We start from the raw sequence: 23,311 nt of genomic DNA on the forward strand, positions 1-23,311 counted from the left end.
AAATGTCAAAACTAAGTTTATTTTTTATACTGTTCATTACACTGCATAAAAATTCACATGTACCGTAGCATTTAAAATGATTGATTTTAGTTAGTGTTGTATTTATTTTTTATTTAGACAAATTAGTATAGAATATGAATATCAGCTATTTAGATATTGCTCAAAACATGAAAATAAGTAATGGCTTGTCGGTATCAGCCACATTTTTAATATTGGTGCCTCCCTGAAATGTGTTTGGTGGCAATGTAGCTTTGTATTAATTGTTTTCATATAACTTTATATTCCCACATGTCCAATGTTCTTAAATCTAAAACACGTATGAGGCATTTTCTGATCCTTACCTGTGTCACTTTGAGAGTCGGGGCTGGGAGTCACGCTGACGCTGATGATCAACTCTTCATTGCTCTCCAAGCCATGGGTGCTACCTGACCCTGCCACACCAGCTTTTCGCCCTGGAGTGGTGTTGCCATCACTTATGGATGCTCGATGAGGTGGGACAGATTTGTTTTGCTTTACTAGATCAAGAGAAAATGATAGAAAACAGAGAGAGAGAGAGAGAGAGAGAGAGAGAGAGAAATATGAGAGCAGCACATCAATCATGCGTGACTGCAAACTATTATTAAACATGGACATGATCGTTGTGTGGTTCTAACAAAAAAACGTGACAACTAGATAAAAGGAGAAAGGGGGCAATCAGGAGTTTGATCCAACAGTGTTAGTCAATCATAGGGAAAAGAAGTTTTCAGGGTCCGCCAAGCCCAAAAATCTTGAGTAAAGGGGAAACCAAACATGGACAAACATCACACACGAAAATGGTGCAAAGTAAAATCTATTGATAAATACGTCACCCATGGCATATTCTAATGGTAAGATCAAGAAAAGATTTGTAGGCAAGCATTAAAGGACACTTTTTTTTTTTCATCACAACAAAGTCATCTCAACCAGAAAACCATATCAGATTTGCTAAATGGATGGATAAAGAAACGAAAGCTACAGACAAACCCATGTGTTTGAAGTGGAACATGCAAACATGCATTAGATTTGTTTAGCAAGGGAATGTACCATCCAAGAAAAGAGGATCTACACAAAGAGAACAGACCATAATACCTTCAAAGTCCAATCTAGTTTGCTTACCATCATCTGCAAGAGGAAAACATAGCAACACAAACAAGTTCTTTTAAATTCTACATCAATCTTTGATCTTGCAGGTATTTTAATGAATATATGCAGAAAGTTTCTCATACTATAAACTACAGAAGTGCCGTCTTGTTGTTGTGTACATTGATCTCAATTATCTTAGCAGGTGTCTGAGATGTTATGGGTAATTAGTGTAAATGGCAGAATGGAAATCGATGTGCACAGTGAAATAATACAGGTTTGGTCAATGAGAGTGTGATGTAAGTAGGGCATGTGTTCTGAAGGAGGGGAATGGAGGGATTCTGCTGAATACGTACGGCTGAATAGAGGTGGTTTTGTTGTGCTTTGCCTGGGTTTGTTGGCTCCCCATGGCTGTTCAACACAAATAGAAACAATACTGTTAGACAAGATAATACAAATACAGTCCATACAGTGAAAAACAGAGGAATTTATGTTACATTAATGAACTATGGAGTATGTCATCTAACCTTCAACACAGAAGGGACAGAGGGCCGCCATCCTGACTTAGTCTTCTTGTTGTCAAGTGCTCTGGTCTTGACGCCAAGGTGCTTCATATAGAAGGCCACTGCTCCAAAGATGGAGTTACTGAAGGATGAAAAGAACGGAAATGGTTATAGAGAGTACTGAAATTTGAAAAAAGTCGCTTTTATAGCTTAATGTGTTGTCAGCAGCACTTCAACAATGTAATTTTGCAAAATTACATTGTTGAAGTGCTGCACACACAATACTGTGCTAAAGTCTCAGGCATGTCAGTATTTTCACTCCCCCCCCAAAAAAATGGTTTTAAGCCAGTTATTTTTATCTTTTGCTGTAGTGTGTCAGTAGGAAATATCAGTTCACATTTCCAAACATTAATTTTTGCTATTAATTGTAATTTATCCAGTGAAATTTTTGAATGCACAAGGAGTCTGACAATAGCCGGTGCTCCACACAGTGATCTGATCTCACCATCATCAAGTCTGTCTGTGATTACATGAAGAAACAGATGAAACTGAGACAAACTAAATCCAGAAGAACCGTGGCATCCTTTCAAAAATACTGTCATAAATAAATTTTATTTATCAATTAACTTCTATTAACCAAATCAAATCAATATTTGGTCTGACCACACTTTGCATTTAAAACAGCTTTATAGGTACACTTGGGCATAATTTTTCAGGAAGCGTTTTTTTCAAGCGTCTTGGAGACACAGCCACAGTTCTTCTGGATTTAGTTTGTCTCAGTTTCATCACAGTTCAAACATGTTTTTAAAGATTTTAAAAACAAAAAAGTCTTTTATGCTCAGCATTTATTTTATGAAAAATACAGAAAAATAGTAATATTGTGAAATTTTATTACAATTAATATTTTTTATTTCTATTTATTTATTTAGAAATATAATTAAAATGTTTATTTCTGTGATGCAAAGCTGAGTTTTCAGCAGCCATTAGTGCAGTCTTGACCATCACACATCAGAAATCATTCTAATATGCTGATTTGTTGCTAAAAAATCATTTCTTCTTATCATCAGTGTTGAAAACAGTTGTGTTGCTTAGTACTTTTTTTTCCAGGATTTTTAATGACTAGAAAATTCAAAAGAGCAGCATTTATTTGAAATTTTTGGAACACTTTAAATGTCTTTACTGTCACTTTCTTTTCTTAAAAAAAAAAAAAATCTTATTTGGCATTCAGAGTTCACTATACAAAATGAATAATGACTGTCACACCATTACAGTAAGCTGCTGTATGTGGATGGAGGTATTTTATTATGACTGCTGCCATATATTGACAAAGTGCAACTGAAATAATATGATCTGTGACTTGTCAATGCAACCCCCGTAGCGTACTATGAAATTGTCTAAGTACCTCAGGGGGGATCTTCAATTGGCATCAAGCCATTTCCTTCCCTCTAAAAGAGTAGCAGAATCTCCAGTGAAGGAGGAGAAAGAGAAGAGGGAGGGGAAGGAGGGCTGAAAAGAGGAGGGACAGAAGTCTGGAGGTGGAGACTGTGCACATGTGTGCATGTCCATTGTCTCATGCACACATGGATTAAGTGACACAGCTGTGCATGACAAAATGAACAACTGCAGTAGCTTCAAGTATCCACCAACAGCTTCTCTCACGGACACATTGCGCACCAACTAACTTCAGCCAAATAAATGCATTAATTTAATTAAAAAAAAAAACCTGCAAGAAATTACTGATATTTTCATGAAAACATTCCCTTAAAAGAATTTTAGTCGAAAAACTTACTGAAAAGTGAATATATACTTTTACAACTACATAAAAGTGACTATATAATAGTTATAGTTAGAAAGTAACAAAACTACAAACCCATCAATGCAACAATAACCACACAGGAACATGCAAATGACTTCTGCAAAAAAAAAAGGAGGAGGAAAAAGACTCACCCTTTGTCTTTGTCGGCAACAATTGAGGGGCTGCAAAAAGTAAAACAGAAATAATTAAAGTGATATCAAAGGAGAAATGCAGCACAATGCTGGTCTAATGGACTCACCGTTTAAAGTTAAGTAACATTTTTTCTTCCTCGTTCTCGACCGGATTTTAACTCTGTTTTAGGACGGTGGAATCTGAAGCGCTCACGCTTTTCCTGACTCAAAATGACAGTAACTGTTGTATTGTTTGTAGAATCTGAACTAATGAACATATTCTGTAACTTGCAAATGAAAAAAAAAGAAAACTAAAATAAAAAAAAAGATCTAAAAAAATTGTGGTGCATTAAATTGCACTCCAAGCAAATTATGATAGACAAAATTATGCGAAAATAAAGTACAGTAAAAATCTCTTGCAAAACTAGATGTCTAGAAGTCTGAGCTACACTATCTTCTCAAACTGCAAGCACCACGATGGAACTCTCCTAAGGCACTGAGGCTGTCCTACGGCGATGTCCAAAAGCAATCAAAGTGCCCCGGCGTTACTATTTAACTGTGTTTTTGTCTGATGCAACAAGCATGCAAGAACATCGAAATCAGATCCTTGTGTTTTCCTATGATAATACAAAAGGAGGAGTGCGATAAGGAATCCCCAGCTTCTGACCAATCAAAAACGTTGATCCGCCTCTCATATTAAAAGTGCAGCCAATGAGAGCATCTGTAAGTGAGGTCATTACTGTTATACTGAGGGAGGAGAATGAATGAGGGAGCAAAAAAAAAAAAACTGTGCGAGAGGAAGCAGACAGTGTTGGAGAAAACAGAGGACGATTGTGTGAGTGAATATGAAGACTGAATAGCCATATTGAGACTAGACATAAAAAGAATCTGTGTGAAGTCTCTGAAGACACATTATGCCACTGAATGAGTGAGAGACAATGTTTTACATGCATTTGTTTTTCAGTGCAGTCTCTATATCTCTTTACAACATCACTTTACCCTGGTGGATCTGGTATACATTAACTATTCTGTCTCATTGCAAACTGTCTTTTGTCACTTGCAGTCTTTTTTCTCCCTCTGCCGGCCTCAAACTTGACCCCCGTCTCATCCCTCTTTCCATATTTCTCTCTGGCAGACAGCCAGAAAGCAGAGACTTCCTGCCAGCGTGGCACTTCTGACTCCATCATCTCTCTACCACTTCCTCTCTGTTTGCCACTGTTTCTTTTTTTGAGGCAGATTCAGTTGTAACGTGGTGTATGTTTTTAACAGAAATAAACGGTGTGACTAGGCAGAACATTCATACTAAAGTGCAGGATTCACAATTGCTGAGCAGTAAAATAACTTTCATTTTTAGCAGAGTCTGAATCGAATGTTTTGATATAAATACTGCAAAATATAATGGTGAGACAACATGTCATTCTGTCTAGCTGCACTAAGAGAGCAATTAGTGTGGATTCATGAACAAATGACTCCTATAAATGAGTTATTTTAATGAGTCACCCAAAAAGATTCACAATTGTTCACTTTGATGGATTCTTAGCAGTTACTGAATCACCATCTTACTCTCTAGTCTGGGTGCTTTCATTGGCAGGGATCACAAAGGGTCTATGAGTGGAGTAGATTCACATTAAAGGGTGAACGTGGGTTTGTAGGCATTAATATATTACACCCCATGGGCTGTGAGGACCCCCATGCAGGAAGTGAGACAAGAGGAGACTGCTGAGCCTTTTGCTTCTGCTGCACACTCTGCCAATCTGGATTCAGATAATTATTTCTGCACAATGAAAGACAGCAGGGAAAATCTGGCACTCAATGCACACTGTACAGTAAAAGAACCACACATGTCCCTCTGATGAAAGGTCTATCTTGTGGACCATGTGTACAGATCGATGTAGTTCCTAACTACATATATGAAAACAACAGTATTGTACATACATTACCAGTTGAAAGTTTGGGGTAAGTAAGATTTATTTATTTGAAATAGATGTTATTTGTAAAATTATCCCCCGGTTTCATAGACAAGGCTTAAGATAAAGCTAGTCCCAGACTAAAATGCATGTTTGAGCTGTTTTAACTGAAAGTAACTTGCACTGACATATCTTAAAACATGTCAGTGCCATTGTTTTGTCACAAGATGCACATCAGTAATGTTTTTTTTTTTTTCCTAATGGTTAGGGTTAGGGTTTTTATAATGTATAAAAGCTACTTAAATGCCCTAATTGAAATAAGACCTAATCCTGGTTTAGGCTAAGCCCTGTCTGTGAAACCAGGCCTATAATTGTCACTTTTGATCCATTTAAATGTGTCGCAGCTGAATAAAAGTGTTAATTTCTTTCAAAAAAAAAATAAAAAATCTTACAGACCCTAAATTTTTAAATGATAAAATAAATCATTTTAAAGTAAATTTAGGCATCAAAACAAGATGTAGCAATAGGGGAACTGAGCATGCAGAGCTAAATATCCAATATTGACAAAAACAATACATTTATTTAAAAATAATCTGTAATAATATCGGCAGATAACCAATAAGGTACCGATATAGTGTGCATCCCTACTTAGGAAGACTAGGAATATAGCACAAAAATCATGGACTATGTTAACATTTTTTTGTCCTTTTTGTTCTGGAAATGAGCAGCCTAAGCATTGTGCTAAATATCTCCTTTTGTGTTCCATGAAAGACACAAAACATGTTCATTTTAGGCAAGCATCCCTTTAACTTTTGCCTTACATTTTCAAAAGGTGACAAAACTGCATTGAGTTTAAGCGAAGAAAGGCCCTAACCCGCAACAAAAGAACAATTTTAGAGCCGAATATGAAACTTCAATGGATACGTCAGCTGGTCCTTGGAGTTAATTGAACTGCATATGAAGCACAACAGTGAGTGGAGTGAATTCTTATACGACTATTATAGAATTCACTGCAAGGGGTCAAGCAGCCCAGCGGCAAGAAGATCCTGTGCAGTATGACAAATTCAATAGGCATCAGTTAGCAGCCGGTGAGTGAATATCGACAGAGACTCGGGGGTTCTGATCCACTGTGAATGCAGATTTGACAATAGCTGTATTCTGTCCAAGCGAATTGAGAGCGAGTACTGTTTGTGAAAAATGATCCTTTTCCCCACTGTATAGATGGCGTTTGACAAAAATCACATATCAGACAGTAAGAAATCAGGATTGGATTATAGGCTAGGCAGTAGGCACTACGGAGGGCAGCAAAAACTAAAAGTGTGGCTCTGTGTTTCAGAAGAGATCAGAGCACCCCTGGTTCTTTCACAACCATGACACTAGAGTCAAAGGCCCTGTTTACACCTGGTAGCAAGATGCGTTTTGGTCTGTCAGATCACAAGTAGCGTTGCACAATTAATGGAATGACTAATAATTCCAAAATGTTTTTTAAAATGTTTCTGTTTCATTGTATAACAATCTCGCTGAAATCTATGGTGCATAGGGCTCAAAAATAAAATCTGGTTGAATAAAATAAGATCACTACTATTATTATTATTACTATTATCATTAACAGTTCTTACTTGGCATCAACCATCTTTTCCAGCAAGGATTCAGCTACAGCCTTCTCCTTCATCTCCCTTGGGATGCGGTCAGTGGGACGATGGGATTCCACGTCACTTAGTTCATGCTCATTGGGAGTCATTCCCATCATCCTCTTCTGCCTAATGAGAGAAACAAAGACAAGTATGGTATTAGACCACCAGGGATAGATGAATACTTGTTACCAGGGGCTGACATTTTTTTAGCTTCTATATAGTATGTAAAAATAATATGAATTGTGAATGCAAAGTACTCCAGGTTCAATTTATTTTGAAATTCACTAGCCGGTCACTGACTCACCTAAAGTCTTCCAGCTGCCGGTGTATCTCTGGACTCTGTGTGAACTTTACTTCAGTAACATAACGTCTTTGTTGATCTTCGCTGCAAATTTCTGGACGCAAGCGATCTGAAGGAACACAGCAGAGAGACAGAGGGACGAGTGGATTTAATGAAACTACAGCAATGAAACAATATCAATATTAAGTGCAGTGAGAGAAGAACTTTCATTTTTCCTGGTGAAGGCCTTACCCAGTTCAGACGCTAAGTTATTTGGCACTGATACTTTGAGAATCTGGAAGAGAAAAGGTATGAAAAGAGAGAAAATGTGTTATTTCCAATCCAAATCCAACAGTAATGATTTGGTATATTGGCTTGGTTTATATATATATATATATATATATATATATATATATATATATATATATATATATATATATATATATATATATATTATATATATATATATATATATATATATATATATATATATATATTAAATAAGGAATAATTATAAATAAATTACAAATAAATACATTTAGGACATTTTAAATAAATAAAATACTATTGCAATATATTAATAATTAGAATATTCAAAAGTTCATGTTTTTGCCCTCCAGTGTAGAATGTAATTCAGCACAGCACCACCAGAGGTCACAACAATCTAAATAACCAGATATTTGTTATTCACTATTTTCTTTCATTTAGTTTCCAACTCAATCTACAGGTCCACGGCCTTGATGTCATCTCAAAGAAATGTGCAGAGAGTAAAATATCCAATAGAAAAAAAGAAAAAAGACACAACTTAAAAACATGAAAAACAAAAAACAAAACAGTCATTCATCAGGGGGGGTCATTCCCATGACCCAAAGCAGGAAGTTAGGGTCGGACAAACACTAAGATGAGACAGAAAAGGAGAACATGTCTAAAAGAAGGATAAAGAACACACCAAGAAAATGTTACATTGGACAGAAGGGATATGCAGACAGACTGGGGGGAAAGGACAAAGACAAAAACAAGTCTAAACAGAGATGGATTTGGGGAGAAATAGATGAGCCGGGAAATGACCTGATATACAGTATCATGAGAAATAAAAGAAAGAACTGGGTATCATACTGTTCATCTCTAATGACTATATTAGGGGTATTCAAAATAGTCATAAAGAACCATAAAAATTCACTCCTACCAATGATGAAATGAAAAAGCACTTGTTATTCACTCATTTTACTGCAAAATAAAACCCACTTGGGAAAAAAAACCCAAATCTCATCACTGTAAATGCAATACAGCCTAATTAGACAAAGATTTCAGTCACTTTAATGCAAATTACAAGCCATATGCTTATAAAATCATAGCCTAAAATCATTTTAACCAGCTTATTGTGAATTATTTTATAACTATTATTCATGCTGTTTATGACCATATAATAATTAAAAGGTTACATGGAAAATTTGACTTTTTAAAAATTTATTTTTAAAAATGACTCTTTATGAATTATAAATGCATTTTAAAAAAAATTGATAAATAAAACGACAAGGAATGACACGGACATGAGATAGTTATGTGTCAACTACCATTTTGCATTACAAAACTCTTGTTTTTTTCCACTATATGTTCCACATATGATTTCAAGTTAATCTGCCTATTTCAGAAAACAACGAACAAAAACAATTTCACCACTCTGAAAGACAACAAGCTCAAAGATAAGATTGACGGACAGCAGATCATCTGTTTTGATAAATAAAATAAAGCTTAAAAAAAAAAATACCCAGCATTCCTTTAGGGGGTCTAACAAAAACGTGGACAGTAAAATGAAGGGCGGACTGAAAAGTGTGACAGAACAAAGGAAAACTTGTAAAGAGATATACAAACTTGACAGCTGAATGCCTAAAACTCTTCTTGTTCACATACCGCTCCTTTTTCAAGGAAAGTGTTGTAGAATTCCCCAAAGTGCTTCTTTGTGTCTTTGGAACTGAAGTTCTTGAAGAGGTCAGCATGAAGGTAGCATAGCTAGGACAGGGGAAAAGAGAGAGAGAACAAAGGAGGGAGATTAAAGAAAAACAAGAATAACAAAACTGACAGATTTAGACACCAAAAATAGAGGAATAGTGATGTGTGCTACGTTAACCTATACGTTAACCTGGACTTTACTGACTGAATGGAGAGGCAATTGAGAATTTTAAAATTTCAGAGTCTCTTTTAGAGCAGTGAGAAAAGTGTATCAGGAGAGATGACAGGGACAAATGGACCAATCTAAAATTAATGAACACAACATAGAACCCGTTGGATCTGAAACCAAACATAACTGGTCCAACTCAATAATACATTAAAGGTGCACAAAAGGAAAACAATATAGGGAAAGATGTCCACCTTCAATTTTTCCCCTGACCACTAAATCACAAACTTAATGAATGGTTATGCTCCTACTAATTTAGATTTTTCATCTGAACATTAACATCTGTGAGATGTATTCTATCTGAACATTTTTTTTTTTTTTTAGGTTAAATGAAGAAAGACATGAAGGATTTGGGTTTGGGAGACGGTACCTGGGGTAGATCACATTGGCTGCATGCCAAACAAAGGAAGAAATACTCATGCTTTAATCACATGAAAAGGGCTTTATCTAAATACTAATACATACATGACACCCCACCCCCTAAACACAGACAACATTCAGATCTGAACAAGAGATAATGTAAGAAACACAAAGAGCCTCATATATTAATGTAAGCGCATGCATGCGGACTGACAAAAATAAACTGGCACACATTCTGTAATTCCTCACCACAGGAGCACAGTCAAACTGTAACATGACATGATGAATGAAGACCAGCAGGTGGGTTGGCCTGGACTTCAACAGTTCAATGCTGTTAAAGTGACTGCACTGATCATCCACCATCTGAGAAGAAAAGTGATTACAGAAATATATTTAAAAAAACAACAACAAAAAAATACATAAATATATTTTATTTCATGTTTTTGAGAGAAGTCTCTTATGCTTACAAAGGCTGCATTTATTTAATCCAAAATACAGTAAAAATAGTAATACTTTGAAATATCATTACAATTTAAAATAACTGTTTTCTATTTTAATATATTTTAAAATGCAATTCATTCCAAAGCTGATGGCAAAGCTGAATTTTCAGCATCATTACTCCAGTCACATGATCCTTCAAAAATCATTCTAATATGCTGATTATCAATGTTAAAACAGTTCTGCTGCTTAATATGTTTAAAGCTGCAGTCTGTAAGTTTTGCCTCTTTGTCGCCATCTCTGTTTGAAACCTGCAATTGCAGTTATTTGTGGAATTATCATCTTTGAGTTGTGCATCGGCATGGCTCCTCAGCGCGGATTAATCTAATGTTTGCTGTCAAGTCACCACACAGGTGTGGATACCGTACTTCAGAATCACAGATTCTACATCTTGGAAGTAAGACCAAAATAAGAATTGAGAAAATGTCATCTGAACATGTAAGTAGTGGCAGGTGCGCTACGTGTTCTGTTCATTCATCAACTGAAAACAGACTAGACTAATCAATTCTTGGGATTTAAGTATCGATAACAGTTCATAAAAATGAGAATCGATTAAAATCAAGAAATCTATATTTTTTTTACCCAGCCCTAGTACTTAGTGTATATTAGCATCACCTGAAGATTTCAATTTCTGTAGCCACTCCGCAGTCCGAAGTCTTTTGCTTTTAACTACGGGTGAATCACAAGTTGTCACTGATGATTGTCATTTGGGCCTTTCTGGATTACAATGCGCCATCAAAATGATAAGTTTAATTATTGCAGCTGCTGTGAGAAAAGACTATAAATGATCTGCCGCCTGTAGCATCCTCACATGCCATTTAGCCTACTACACTAGCTGGGACTCCTTCTCTATATAAACAGACGTGATGCAATGACGCAAAGACGAACAGCTGCATGCTTGAATTTCCTGCAGAAACCCACCAGTACCATCCGGATTAGGAAACATTATTACAAGCTTACCGTTGTGAATTGGGCTATGGTAAGGAGATAGTTTTTGAACACTGGCTGGTTATGTACTTGCTCAAAAATTGATTTTGGATAATTGTTAACTGCAGCTTTAAGGAAACCATCATAAATGATTCTTTGATCAACAGAAAGTTTAAAAGAGCAGGATTAATTTGGAAATAGAAATGTTTTGTAACATACACTGCCCAGCCAAAAAAAAGTCACTGTTTGGATTTTAATAGGCAAATACTTAGGAGTCTATGGATGGATCACTATTACAGTGATTATTATTTTTCTAGCATGTTAAATGTTTGGCAACGGTTCTTTTAACCCTAAAAGATGGAGTGTGTAGCTTTTAATTTCTTAAACAACCATGTATTAAGATATATCATGGCCATATTCCAAGATGACAATGTCAAGATTCATCAGGCTCAAATTGTGAATGAATTGTTGGGAGGGAGCATGAAGAATCATTTTCACACATGAATTGGCACTGACCTTAACCTCAGTGTAAGTTTTTGGGATGTGCTGGAGGAGACTTTACAGAGTGCTCACCTCTTGCATTGTCAATACAAGATCTTGACCAAAAAACTGATGCACCTCTCGATAAAAATAAATGTTGTGATGTTATTTCCATTAAGAGGTGCATCAATTTTTGGTTTATTTCGGAACTATTCTTTCACAGTTTTAACCCTGGTGAATCTTGACATGGTCATCCTGGAATATGGTCATGATGTGTCTTCCTACATGGTTGTTTAAGAAATTAAAAGCGACACACTCCATCTTTAAGGGTTAAAAGAACCGTTGCCAAACATAACATGCTAGAAACATACTAATCACTGTAATAATGATCCATTCATATATTCTTAAGTATTTGCCTATTAAAATCCAAACAGCGACTTTTTTTTGGCCAGGCAGTGTACATTTCTTTACTGTCAGTTTTGATCAATTTAACGCATATTCCAAATATTTATACCTCAAATAAAAGAATCATTAAGGAAGCAGAATCTTTACCATTCCCATCCCTACTAGTTCTGAGCTAATGTATCACTCACAGGTTGCTCATCATTCTCAAAGTCTTCATCCTCTGCTCCAATTATACTCATGGCTGGATTTGAACTCTGAGCACCTGACGGCACACGCTGTGGAGAGAGAAAGATGAGATTAGCATTACCAGGAAAGCATTAATAGAAATAATCTACACAGTACTTCACACAATAATAAAAAAGAAGAACAATTCCCTCCACCACACTATAAAAATGACAAAAAACAAAGCCCTTATTAGCAAATGTTACATGTTGCGTGAAACATTATACTGCCTATGAGATTATTTCTAATTAAAGGAGAAGAATTGAAAACATTAAGTAGCTGGCACAAATATTCTGACTTGAGGCTAAATTAAAAGATTCATGCTCTGAACTGGAGCTCAGGGAGCCATGGAGAACATTTAAACATGGAGGAGAGTGAATTAACATTCTTACTCCACCACCTAAATGAAGCTCATTCTTTCACACAAGGTAACATCAGGTTAAACTGCGATCATATTTCTATTTCTTTCTACCTGTTGATAAGAAACTAAATTGAATCAGAAGAATAGTCAATAAACAATGCATCTGGCCAATGGCTGTAAATGTAACAGTGTTCTACTGTGAGAGCTGTTAGGAACAAATTTCCTCTGTCGCTGTTGTGCAATAATTACTCAATGGAAAGAGGCTGAAAATCCCTGTACAAGTCAAACTCCAGCAATTCAACAGACTAACAGTGTTTACTTCATTAGAAACAAAAAAGCAATTGTGATACTACAAGCACAAATTGAGCTAATGGTTTCTCAGAGTAAACGTTTTAATCTCAGATGTTTACTAAACATTTAAAAGGATAGTACCCCAAACATGAACATTGTGTCATCATTTACTCACTCCTATGCCGTTACAAACCGGTATGACCTGTATCAGAAGAAAGTTATACTGGTTTGGAAAAATAATGATGACATAATGTTCATTTTTGGGTGAACTTTCCCCTTAAGCAAAGAGAGATACACAAACAAGGCCAATGCAGGATCAACATTTGCTCAAGCCAGAGTAGCAGTAGTGGTTTCTGAATAAATCAATGTTTTTGAACAAATCGCTTGATGAATGATTCAGTGACTCACTCATAAGTCTGTTACTTGTTGCCCCTACTGGTGTGACAATGTAATATGAACCAAGATTCACTACAGAAAGGGAGTCTGATAGAGTCCCATACACTGTAAACCAGTGGTTCTCAACCCGCGGCCTGTCACAAATGCAAATGTGACCCACGATATGCTGAACACAATTAAAAAATAAATTCCAGTTTTACCATTTATTTTTGTTTTTAAATTAAATTGAATTTAAGTTTGAACTATAATGGGTTTTTTTTTTTGTCATATAAAATCATTTTGGTGATCATGTATTATTTTCAGACATGCACAGACCTACTATACCCAGTTAACAAACACAAGCGTGCACTTTGGCAGAATTCCAATAGTAGCCATTATTTTTGTACATTTAGGGAATAAAATGGACAAATTTGTTATTAGAGCAGAAAAACGAAATGAGGAACATACCAATGAAGGAACACATTGCAAACAAGAAGAGTCGTAGCATCAGTAGCGAAGGTAAGAAGAATGGAAGAATCAGTTCGTTTCAATGAGCAAGATGGGTAGCCTTTGTTTGCTCTGTAGTAAAGTACTTGGCATATGCAAAACATACAATGTCAAAAGACGTGAATTCGATGTGTTTGTTTGATGTACTTTGATGTACTCTGATGTAAAAAATAACGGCGCACCCGCGGAGGGATTGCGATGTGACAGAATTCTTCATATCATCAGAGATTGTAATTATAATGCGCTCAATGTTGTTTGTAAAAAGAGTTGAGTAACAGCTTATTAAGGCGTTTGTGGCCTATATAACTTTCTATCATTGTTTGGTGACTGTTACGATGCCGTTGTTAAAAAGTTAGGCTACTTAAAGTGTTTATATAGATCTTGTGTATGTTCAATGAGCATTACTGTAATGCTAATGTCAGTAAGTTTTTATTTGGTGGAATACATTGTTCTCATTTTCTGTGACATACTGTATATCAGGGGATTGTGTAACGTGAGTTTATTGAACAAGAGAGTTTCACTTTGATATGAAGAAGTCACACTTACAGCCATTTCAACACAATGTGAAACAAAAATTAATTTCTTATAGTATTTGCTGATTTTGCAGAGTGTGACAGAAATAAAATACTGTATGTGCCACCAGAAAGCACTGCCTCTTCTGTGTGTGCAACATCTAGGTATAATAATAATAATATTTGCTAATACCACAACATTAAATCTGATTGGTTTTCATTGGTGCCGTCATATGTAAATGATATGCAGCCCGTGACATATGCACTTGGACCATAGTGCGGCCCACTGGGAAAAAAAGTTTGAGAACTACTGCTGTAAACCATAATGGTTTGAGTAGGGAAAACTAAAATTAAACAAATTAGTTCAATCAAATTAACTTCTATGAATACTTAGAACTTTCTTTTTTCTTTTGAGTTCACGAAACTGACGCATTTGAAGTAATCTGAATTGTTTAATTTTTTTAGTTCAATGAACTTGTTTCTTTTAATTTAGACAAACTTAAATTTACCTGAAACTGGGCTGGGATTTCTATTTCCCAGTATGCTTTGCCATGACACTCAAAAGGGAGACAAAAAATGCTCAAATTAAGTTTTATTCAAGATTAATGTTAAGAGAGGGATTTAGTAATGTTTAATGCTTTTCTATCCCAATTTAGCAGAGTTTCTGTTACATGGGTTTTTTGGGGGGGTTATCATTATGGTGACGAGTGGAGCATGAGCTTAGTTTGAGAACAGGTATATGATAAATGTTCTATAATGCAGTACACTTTCAGCAATTGCTATACTATGCTAATGTTATCAAAGAATTGTGTTACCAGTTAGCATTTGCTAAATTAGCTAGTTATAAATTTCCACTACTAATAACATAAATTGAGATTACATGATAATTTTAAGTTAAATGCATGAATGCATTAATTAATTTACTCAAACATTTCAAGTTAAGAGCAATTAAAATCTGCCAGTTCTGCTTACTTAATCTTTGAATTTCTTAACTTAAAAAATTATGTAATTGAGTTTTGCCAACTTATTCTGGTTTACAGTGCATCTCTGTTAGACTGCTACATTTAAGGCTTTACCATTGTACTTCCCAGACTCTAATAAACTCCCTCAGAAAGGTCAGACCTCCTTCAGGCTGGTGAGAATATGGAGAAGTGTAACTCATTGCACAAGACACTCAGAGAAGAGTCAGCTGTGTCGCCCCACCTACTACAGCACACATTCCTGATTTTATTAAGCATCCAGAAACATTTGCGTCTCGGCAGCAGCTGTAAATGTCAGACAGTGTATGCTTTTGTGTTTTAGTGTATTCATTGTCCATAATCTGATGTGAATTTGATCTAATAACACAAATAAAACTACTACTGTTACTACCCCTTCGATAATACGCATTTCATGTACAAATGGATTCAATAATCTGTGTACTCAAATACAAGAGGCATAGTCCATCTACTTATTGTCATTAAGGTCAAAGAAAAGAAAAGTGTAATAGGTCATATAAAAGTTCATTAATTTCACAATAATGCACAGTTTTGTGTTTATGGTAAACAAATGTACTTATGTACATTTATACATAGGTATATAAATATTTCTGAATATAAATATTATAAATATTTCTGAATCTGTCCCAGTAAGTCAGTTATGTGAATATTAAAAAATAAAAAACATTAGAACATAAAAATGTACATTTATATTTTCATTGTACTAAAGTAAAAAGAAATGATTCATCTTGATTAATATTAATATTTAAGATTTAAAAGTAGGGATGTCCCGATCACGTTTTTTTGCCCTCAAGTCCGAGTCATTTGATTTTGAGTATCTACCGATACCGAGTCCCGATCCGATACTGATATAATACATAAAAAAGAATAAAGAAGAGCGAAAAAACAGATCCAGGAACAGTGCTTTTCAGGTTTTTCAGGTATCTAACAGTAGTTTTCACGTACAGAAAATGGATAAAGTAATCAAATATAAAATAACACTGCATATTATCTTTACTGTATAAAATAAATAAAGATTAATCATTATTGAAGTTACAAAAACTATTCAGTCAAGAGCAGTGAGTGATTTCTTTGTTATTTGTTGTTTGATTTAACATTAAAAACAGGCAGCAGGAATAGTTTTTTTCCCTATAGGACATGCACGATCCAGTACATATACTGTTACACATGTGCCTTTCTTTCTCGACTAATATACGTTCACTTAAGACATAACCGACTATGTTTGCTAGGATACTCGCTAAGACGGGCATGTTGACATAATTTTTGTATGAATTTGTCCGCTGAAGCGCAAGACTTGAACGAGAACTCAGTATTTGCGCGCTGACTGAAATAAGCGTGTGCGCGCTTCGGATGAGCGCACACAAATCTTCTCACAGCGCGTGCGAGTTCTCTTTCGCGTTTTGTTCTTGAAGGTTTAAATCAGCAAGGCTTAAATTAGTTTAGTTTAAACACAGATAGCAGCGTGTGCTGTTCAGGTCTCACCTGCGCCCGCGCTATCAACGGCGATGACGGCGTAAATGACTGGACATTAGAGCAGACGGTACTCGCAGTTAACAGTTTACAAAGACTAACTGTTTTGTCCACGCTTTCTGATTATTGTTGTTGTAACGTTTTGCGCATCCATCGACTGAAATATACATTATCTGAACTCTGTCTGTCTGTTTCCCACGTTGCTATTTTAAACAAACCATATTAACCAATAGATGCGTCTTCATTCGAGATGGACCGCGGTGCAAGTGCGTACCGAACCGTAAGTGGAGAACCGTACGGTTCGATTTTTTACAGAGAACCGTTGCACCCCAATACATATATATCCGAGTCCTGATCGGGAGGTAACGTCCGATTCCGATCGAGTCTGAAACCACGTGATCGGGCCCGATTTCCGATCGCGTGATCGGATCTGGACATCCCTATTTAAAAGGTCCCGTTCTTCGTGATCCCATGTTTCAAACTTTAGTTAGTGTGTAATGTTGTTGTTAGAGTAAATAAAATCTGTAAAATTTTAAAGCTCAAAGTTCAAAGCCAAGCGAAATATTTTATTTAACAGAAGTCGCCTACATCGAACGGCCAGTTTGGACTACATCCCTCTACTTCCTTCTTTAATGACGTCACTAAAACAGTTTTTTGACTAACCTCCGCCCACAGGAATACACAAGAGTTGCGTTTGTAGAGTGTGTTTGTCGCCACGTCATCGAAACGCTGTTATTTTCATCCCGCAGTCCAATCACCGGGTCTGATTCAGGCTCAAATTGATAGGGTAAAATTAAAGACATGTTTAAAATAACACTGAGCGCATGCATCTCCACGTTATGGTAAGAGGCGTGACTTTTCCGGGCACGGTGCGCTCAGAGCTGTCGAATCACAACACAGGAACCGCTGGCACAATCAGAACTCGTTACGTATTTCTGAAGGAGGGACTTCATAGAACAAGGAAGTCATCAGGCCGTTTTTATGACCGTGGAAACAGCGGTATACAGATAAGTAAATTATGTGAAAAATACTGTGTTTTTTTACACGCAAAACATGAATACATGTTATATTGCACACTATAAACACAATCAAAGCTTCAAAAACCACGAAAAACGGGACCTTTAATGTGTTTTCTTCCCCCCACAGATTCCCTGGCACCCATTGAGGCTCCCTGAAACCCCACCTTGAAAACTCTTGCTCTAGTTTGGTAATAACAGTGGAAACTGTGATTACGCCATCTTTGTTATCAAATCAGATGCAGGTTACTTATAAAAACATCAAGAACAAATGGAAACAAACAAATATGAGGAACTTCAGATGCCTTTACCCCATTTTGGGCGTCTTCATAATCCATGCTGTCGTAGTTTACACCAACACTGGTTAACCGAGGTCCTGCAAAGACAAGCCATCATGAATAGCTAGAATGGCATCCTTTGTCAACAAGACAACACAAATCAGAGCACATACAAACATACTGCCAGCAACAAAGCAGACTGGGCGATCCAAGTATACAGAATGGAGAACAACAACATCAGGACCAGCCAATAAATCAATAACAGATAGAACCATGTGGAAAAACTAGAGCCAGATACTGTACAGCCTATCAATGAGGATGGTTTTGAATGAATAACAGTGACTTAATTTCTCAGTGGTCAAAAGATCTATAGTTCAGTTTATTTGTGTTCCTTATCCTCTGCCTTCAGAATAATAGATACGAGATCTTTACCGCAGAAGAGATTTTTAAAAGGTTTGTTCGCTGCTAATGTGTTTGTCTACTCATTCTCTGATATAAAACAAAGGCTTCTTATGATCTAATCTCAATGAGCATCAATACTGGCATTGGGGTACTGTACTGCATTGAGTTTCGGGAGTGAAAGTGCACTAACTTTCAGACAAAAAAAAGCAGATAACAGGGGGATGTCTTTGCATACCAGACTACCGTATGCAGCTGTTGGGACAATGGCCTTGTCCTCTGCACTGGAGCAGTGTGATAGCAAAGGCCTAAAATAACTGCTAATGGAGCAGTGTTTGTGTTCGGGTTTTATCAGTTGCTTTAATCAGCCAAGTCTCTGAGATCTTCAAAGCTTTCCAAAAAGCTGCGTCTACAGTGCAGGCAAGCATAAAGAGACAAGAGAGACAGAAAGAGAGACAGAGAGAGAGAGGGAGGAAGTGGGTGTAATTTCCTCAGGAAACGATCAGAGCCATTTTCTGTCAACCTGTCTGCAAAAAGTCATGTTCAGAGTAACAGAGAGCATAAAACAAAGGAAAAAGACAAGGAGGGACAAACACACACAAGTATATGACACATAAAAGAGAAAGGTGAAAAGATTTATGGCACCTTCCACAAATAGGGTACACTTCGGTGTCCCATTATTGTTTTAAAGCATTATAGGCACAAATATGTTTTCATTTGTAGTGAGAACTATTACAAATGTTAGATTTAGACAAATTTAAAATTAATCCCCAACAGATTTTGGTCTGCCCCACATCAGAGGTCTTGACCTTCTCAACTCTAAAATTATTGTAGCAAAAAAAATGTAAAAATATGTTTAAAATCTAATTTAGAAATTCTGTTAAATTTGAAAAAAATTTAAACTATTTAGACACTTTGGATTTAGAAAATTTAGAAAAAATTAAAACAACTCATATAATATGAGTTTGACCTCCTGAGGTTGCAATCAACATTTTATGAAGGTGAAGAATCTCCTTTCACTGTGAGAAAAGAAAAGCATTTTTGTTTCAAGCTCTATTTTGTATCCAATTGATGGAAAGCATATAAAGTGCAAGACAGATGATGATGCTTTCTCTCTCTTTTTTTTTTTTTGAGACTTTGTCTCTGTCACAAAGAGAAACATCATGACATCAGCGGAATAGTAAAAATAATAATAGAAAGAGGAAGAGCTAGCAAGAAAACCGACAATAGATGAAGTCATTCATGAATGCATATGAAAGCAGCGAAATAAACTTGTTTGAGCTGTAACCTTATTTGAGCAAAACAAGTCCAGTGAAAACAATGATGTAGGATAAGAGAGGAAAGAGGCACTGACAGATAAAAAAAAGTGGGTAGAAAAATGATAAAAGTCATAACTGTTCTAGACATCACAAGCATTACTCAAGACAGGACTCTTCATGAACTATCAGTATTACATGCTAAAATGCGATTTTGATAAATGACAACCTAAAAGACATTTAAATACACCCACAGCTTTTAATAAATCATCTCAACAGCTGTCAAGATCAATCAGCAAGACTCTTCAAGGAAGAGATGAAGATCTGCATGGTGGCTAAAGACAGTGTGTTTCATCTCAGTTTAACTCAGAATGAGAGCGTGGAGCCACTGGGGTGTTACAGGTGGGGTTAATGAGGGCTATCTCCTCAAAAGTATGTAATGACTGCACTCTCTCTCTCTCTGATTCTCTCTGGACTGTGTGGTATTTCAATACTGCAGGAGATTAGAGATCTCTGAGCTTCTCTCAGTCGTTCCAATAAGAGCAGAGGAAGGGCGGTGTACAGGCATGTGGCCTCACTGACCATGTGAGCGTAAAGTGCAAAGAGAGAAATAGAGAGAGGGAGGAAGGAATAAACAGTGTGACAATGTTTAGAGCAAAGGACTGTAAGGATGTGTGACTGAGAGGTGTTAACCTCGAAAAAACATCACACATTCTCCCTCCCATTTTCTCCTTTATCTAGGTAATGTACATTTAAATGTAAGTTATTTCTGTGATGGCAAAGCTGAACTTTCAGCATCTTCACTGCAGTCTTCAGTGTCACATGATCCTTCAGAAATCATTCTAATATGATGATTTGGTGCTCAAGAAATATATCTTAATATTATCATCAATGTTGAAAATGGTGGTGATGCTTAATTTTTTTGTGGAAAACTGTGACAAAACATTCTTTACACACATAAACAAACCTCCTACTTCCTTCAACTCTCTATTCCCAAGTATAGTAAGAATGCTTGAAACACCATTAATTCCAAAAAAAGGAAGGGTTAAAAGCTTGTTATTTACCCTGCTGTGCACTTTCATCTCCTCCTGCTTTCTTTCTATAGCCCCAACTTCCCATCATTGCTAATAGACGTAAACGTTGCCTGGAATAACCCGGAGGCATGCGTTCTGAACACACTTAAAGGTAATCAAGACCCATTTCACTACATTTCTTAAAATGCCAATTCCTGGATGTTTTGTCCAGGACATATTTCAAGTATATCTATTACTGCTGTAATATCTGAGGCATCCATAGTATTAAAAGCACCTGAATAAGAATCAGAAACACTGTTCCCTGGCAAATGTGTTTCCCTTGTGATGGAAGGCAAAACACATTTTCAGCCTGTTGCGTGAGGTTGGCAAGCTTCTGAATTTTCCAATTGCATCCCTCCTTTAGATCTACCACTTTCTATCTTCTCGTTTTCGTTCATCCTCCATTTTGTACTTTTTAACAGTACTCGAAATGAAAAACTGACAAAAATGCCCATCCCTAGCTGATATGCGCACTATTGACAAGCCCACAAGCTCTGCAGCAGACTTCTACCCGACAGTCAAAGCGGCATTATGTCACGAAAGTGCGGACTCTGAGGAAGATTGCGAGGGCTTAGGGTTGCATTTGGGACAGGGCCGTAATAGAGCAGACCCTCATGATTTTGTGTAAAGGTCATTAAGGCTCTTGGAATATTAGATAATTTTAGCTTTTTTATTACAAGTAGGGCTGCACAATTAATCGAGTTTTTAATCGCGATTATGGATGCCACGATTTCGTAATCGTTCAAAGGTGCGATTACAACAAAAAATATTCACTTTACATTATTCTGCTTGCTTAAGAGGTGTGTTTAGAGTATGTTATGCTGTGAGAGGCAAATCACGACTACTTCAGAGTGTAAAAGGCCTAACCCAGCACAAAAGGAACTACCAGTGACGAAAGTGTACGCTGATTTGTCGAACAAACGCGAAACACTAGCACCTGCCATTTTTAAAAAGCAGTGTACAGAGCCTAATTATTTACTCCACGAACTAACTCTAGAAACATGGAAAACAGTGATAGATGGACCTCTCAACCTTACGCTAACGAGAAAATCCAGCATGACTTTTAACAGACCAAGCGAAACATGATTGTATGTATGTACTTCTGATCAGTTACTAGAGTCAACTAACCACTGTCTACTTTCTACAGATCGGAAACTAATGAAGACAGCGAATGCCGTAAAATAAAAGTCTGTTGCGCCGTCAAAATAAAAGTCACAACAACAAGCACAGTTTACGTCACTTCAGAGTTCGTACTGGCAGTTTGAATGCAACCAGTAAAATGGCCCAAGGGGAACATTAGTTTTTGGGGGAACCATCCTGGTGGCTAGTTCCTATAAATAAGTTCCTAGAACAACATGGTGCAAAAGCCCTTATTATTATTACATGCATATGTTTACTTTTTTATTTAAAGAAGAAACCAAACCAATGTATAGTTGACATTTGAGGTTTAATGCTATAGAAAAGCAATTAAAAAAAAATCAGGAAGAGTGTTTTCAGCTTGCTTTTTATTTTTACATAAAATATAGCATGAAGTTGCTTCAAACAATGGCATAAAGCTATGTTTAGTGTATTGTGATCATCATAATTAATAATGACAATTACAATTTCAAGGGAATAACTGACAATTATGATTTTTGTCATAATCGTGCAGCCCTAATTACAAGGCATAAAAACATAACTTTCAAAAGTTAACTTTTTCTAAAATACATACTTTTTTTTATCTATAAAAATGTTACTGTTTTTAACTTTATAAAAAATAACTACGATGTGGTTTAAAATTTTGCTGTTTTTTAAAATATTCTTGAAAATTGTATAAAAACATTTTCTTTTTTCTTTATCTAAGACCCTTTTTGCAAACATCTGCCAAAGTTATCATCAATATCATATGATATTGCTTGTAAGGATAGGGTTTGGGGGCTAAGCGGGGCACTATTGTCCAACGGGTGCAAATGCTGGGCGAGCGAACCAATGCCGCACCGCAGAATTGATTGGTAGAAGCCGTGGCAGCCTGCAATCTCCCTCTAACCGTTTCCAAATGTGGGCTGCGAGTCCAGGGAGTAATCAGCCCGCTTCAAACACAGAGCCCTTTGACTGCACACAAACCTGGCCTGTCCGGCTGCCCAACAGACCTGCTCCACCTCTGGCATGCCGACCGGGATTCTGCGAGTTTGTGTGTGTCTAAGAGTGAGTTAACGTCTGAGTATGCATCTGTGTTTCAGTGTGTACACGTGTCCACGTATGTTCTCACGTTGAACATCTCTGAACGGAGCACAGTTATTCAGGAACTTTACATCATGTAGCGTTTGTTTCCAGTGGCTGAGCGCTGGAGGGGCAGGGAATGCCAGGAAGCTCCAGCACT

General features: G+C 36.5%; 1 protein-coding gene across 9 annotated transcripts in view; it reads right to left on the reverse strand.

Annotated features, from left to right (window-relative positions):
* Window positions 1-23,311, reverse strand: part of arhgef1b (Rho guanine nucleotide exchange factor (GEF) 1b) — a 50,801-nt gene that overhangs the window by 19,161 nt on the left and 8,329 nt on the right. For 5 of the 9 annotated variants that reach the window (XM_048211645.1, XM_048211646.1, XM_048211643.1 and 2 more), the window contains exons 2-13: window positions 18,258-18,322; window positions 12,383-12,469; window positions 10,134-10,247; window positions 9,260-9,358; window positions 7,601-7,643; window positions 7,373-7,478; window positions 7,054-7,194; window positions 3,549-3,578; window positions 1,626-1,743; window positions 1,455-1,509; window positions 1,108-1,140; window positions 342-515 (exon numbers count right to left, since the gene is read on the reverse strand). In XM_048211645.1, coding sequence (XP_048067602.1) covers window positions 342-515; window positions 1,108-1,140; window positions 1,455-1,509; window positions 1,626-1,743; window positions 3,549-3,578; window positions 7,054-7,194; window positions 7,373-7,478; window positions 7,601-7,643; window positions 9,260-9,358; window positions 10,134-10,247; window positions 12,383-12,469; window positions 18,258-18,284 — 1,027 coding nt within the window. In that variant the 5' untranslated portion in view covers window positions 18,285-18,322. Of the gene's footprint in view, window positions 1-341; window positions 516-1,107; window positions 1,141-1,454; window positions 1,510-1,625; window positions 1,744-3,548; window positions 3,579-3,655; window positions 4,109-7,053; window positions 7,195-7,372; window positions 7,479-7,600; window positions 7,644-9,259; window positions 9,359-10,133; window positions 10,248-12,382; window positions 12,470-18,257; window positions 18,323-23,311 lie in introns of those variants that run through there. The other 4 variants (XM_048211647.1, XM_048211649.1, XM_048211648.1 and 1 more) reach the window with 4 other exon arrangements.

This window comes from Megalobrama amblycephala, linkage group LG13, assembly GCF_018812025.1.
Source record: "Megalobrama amblycephala isolate DHTTF-2021 linkage group LG13, ASM1881202v1, whole genome shotgun sequence".
Taxonomy (NCBI): Eukaryota; Metazoa; Chordata; class Actinopteri; order Cypriniformes; family Xenocyprididae; genus Megalobrama; species Megalobrama amblycephala.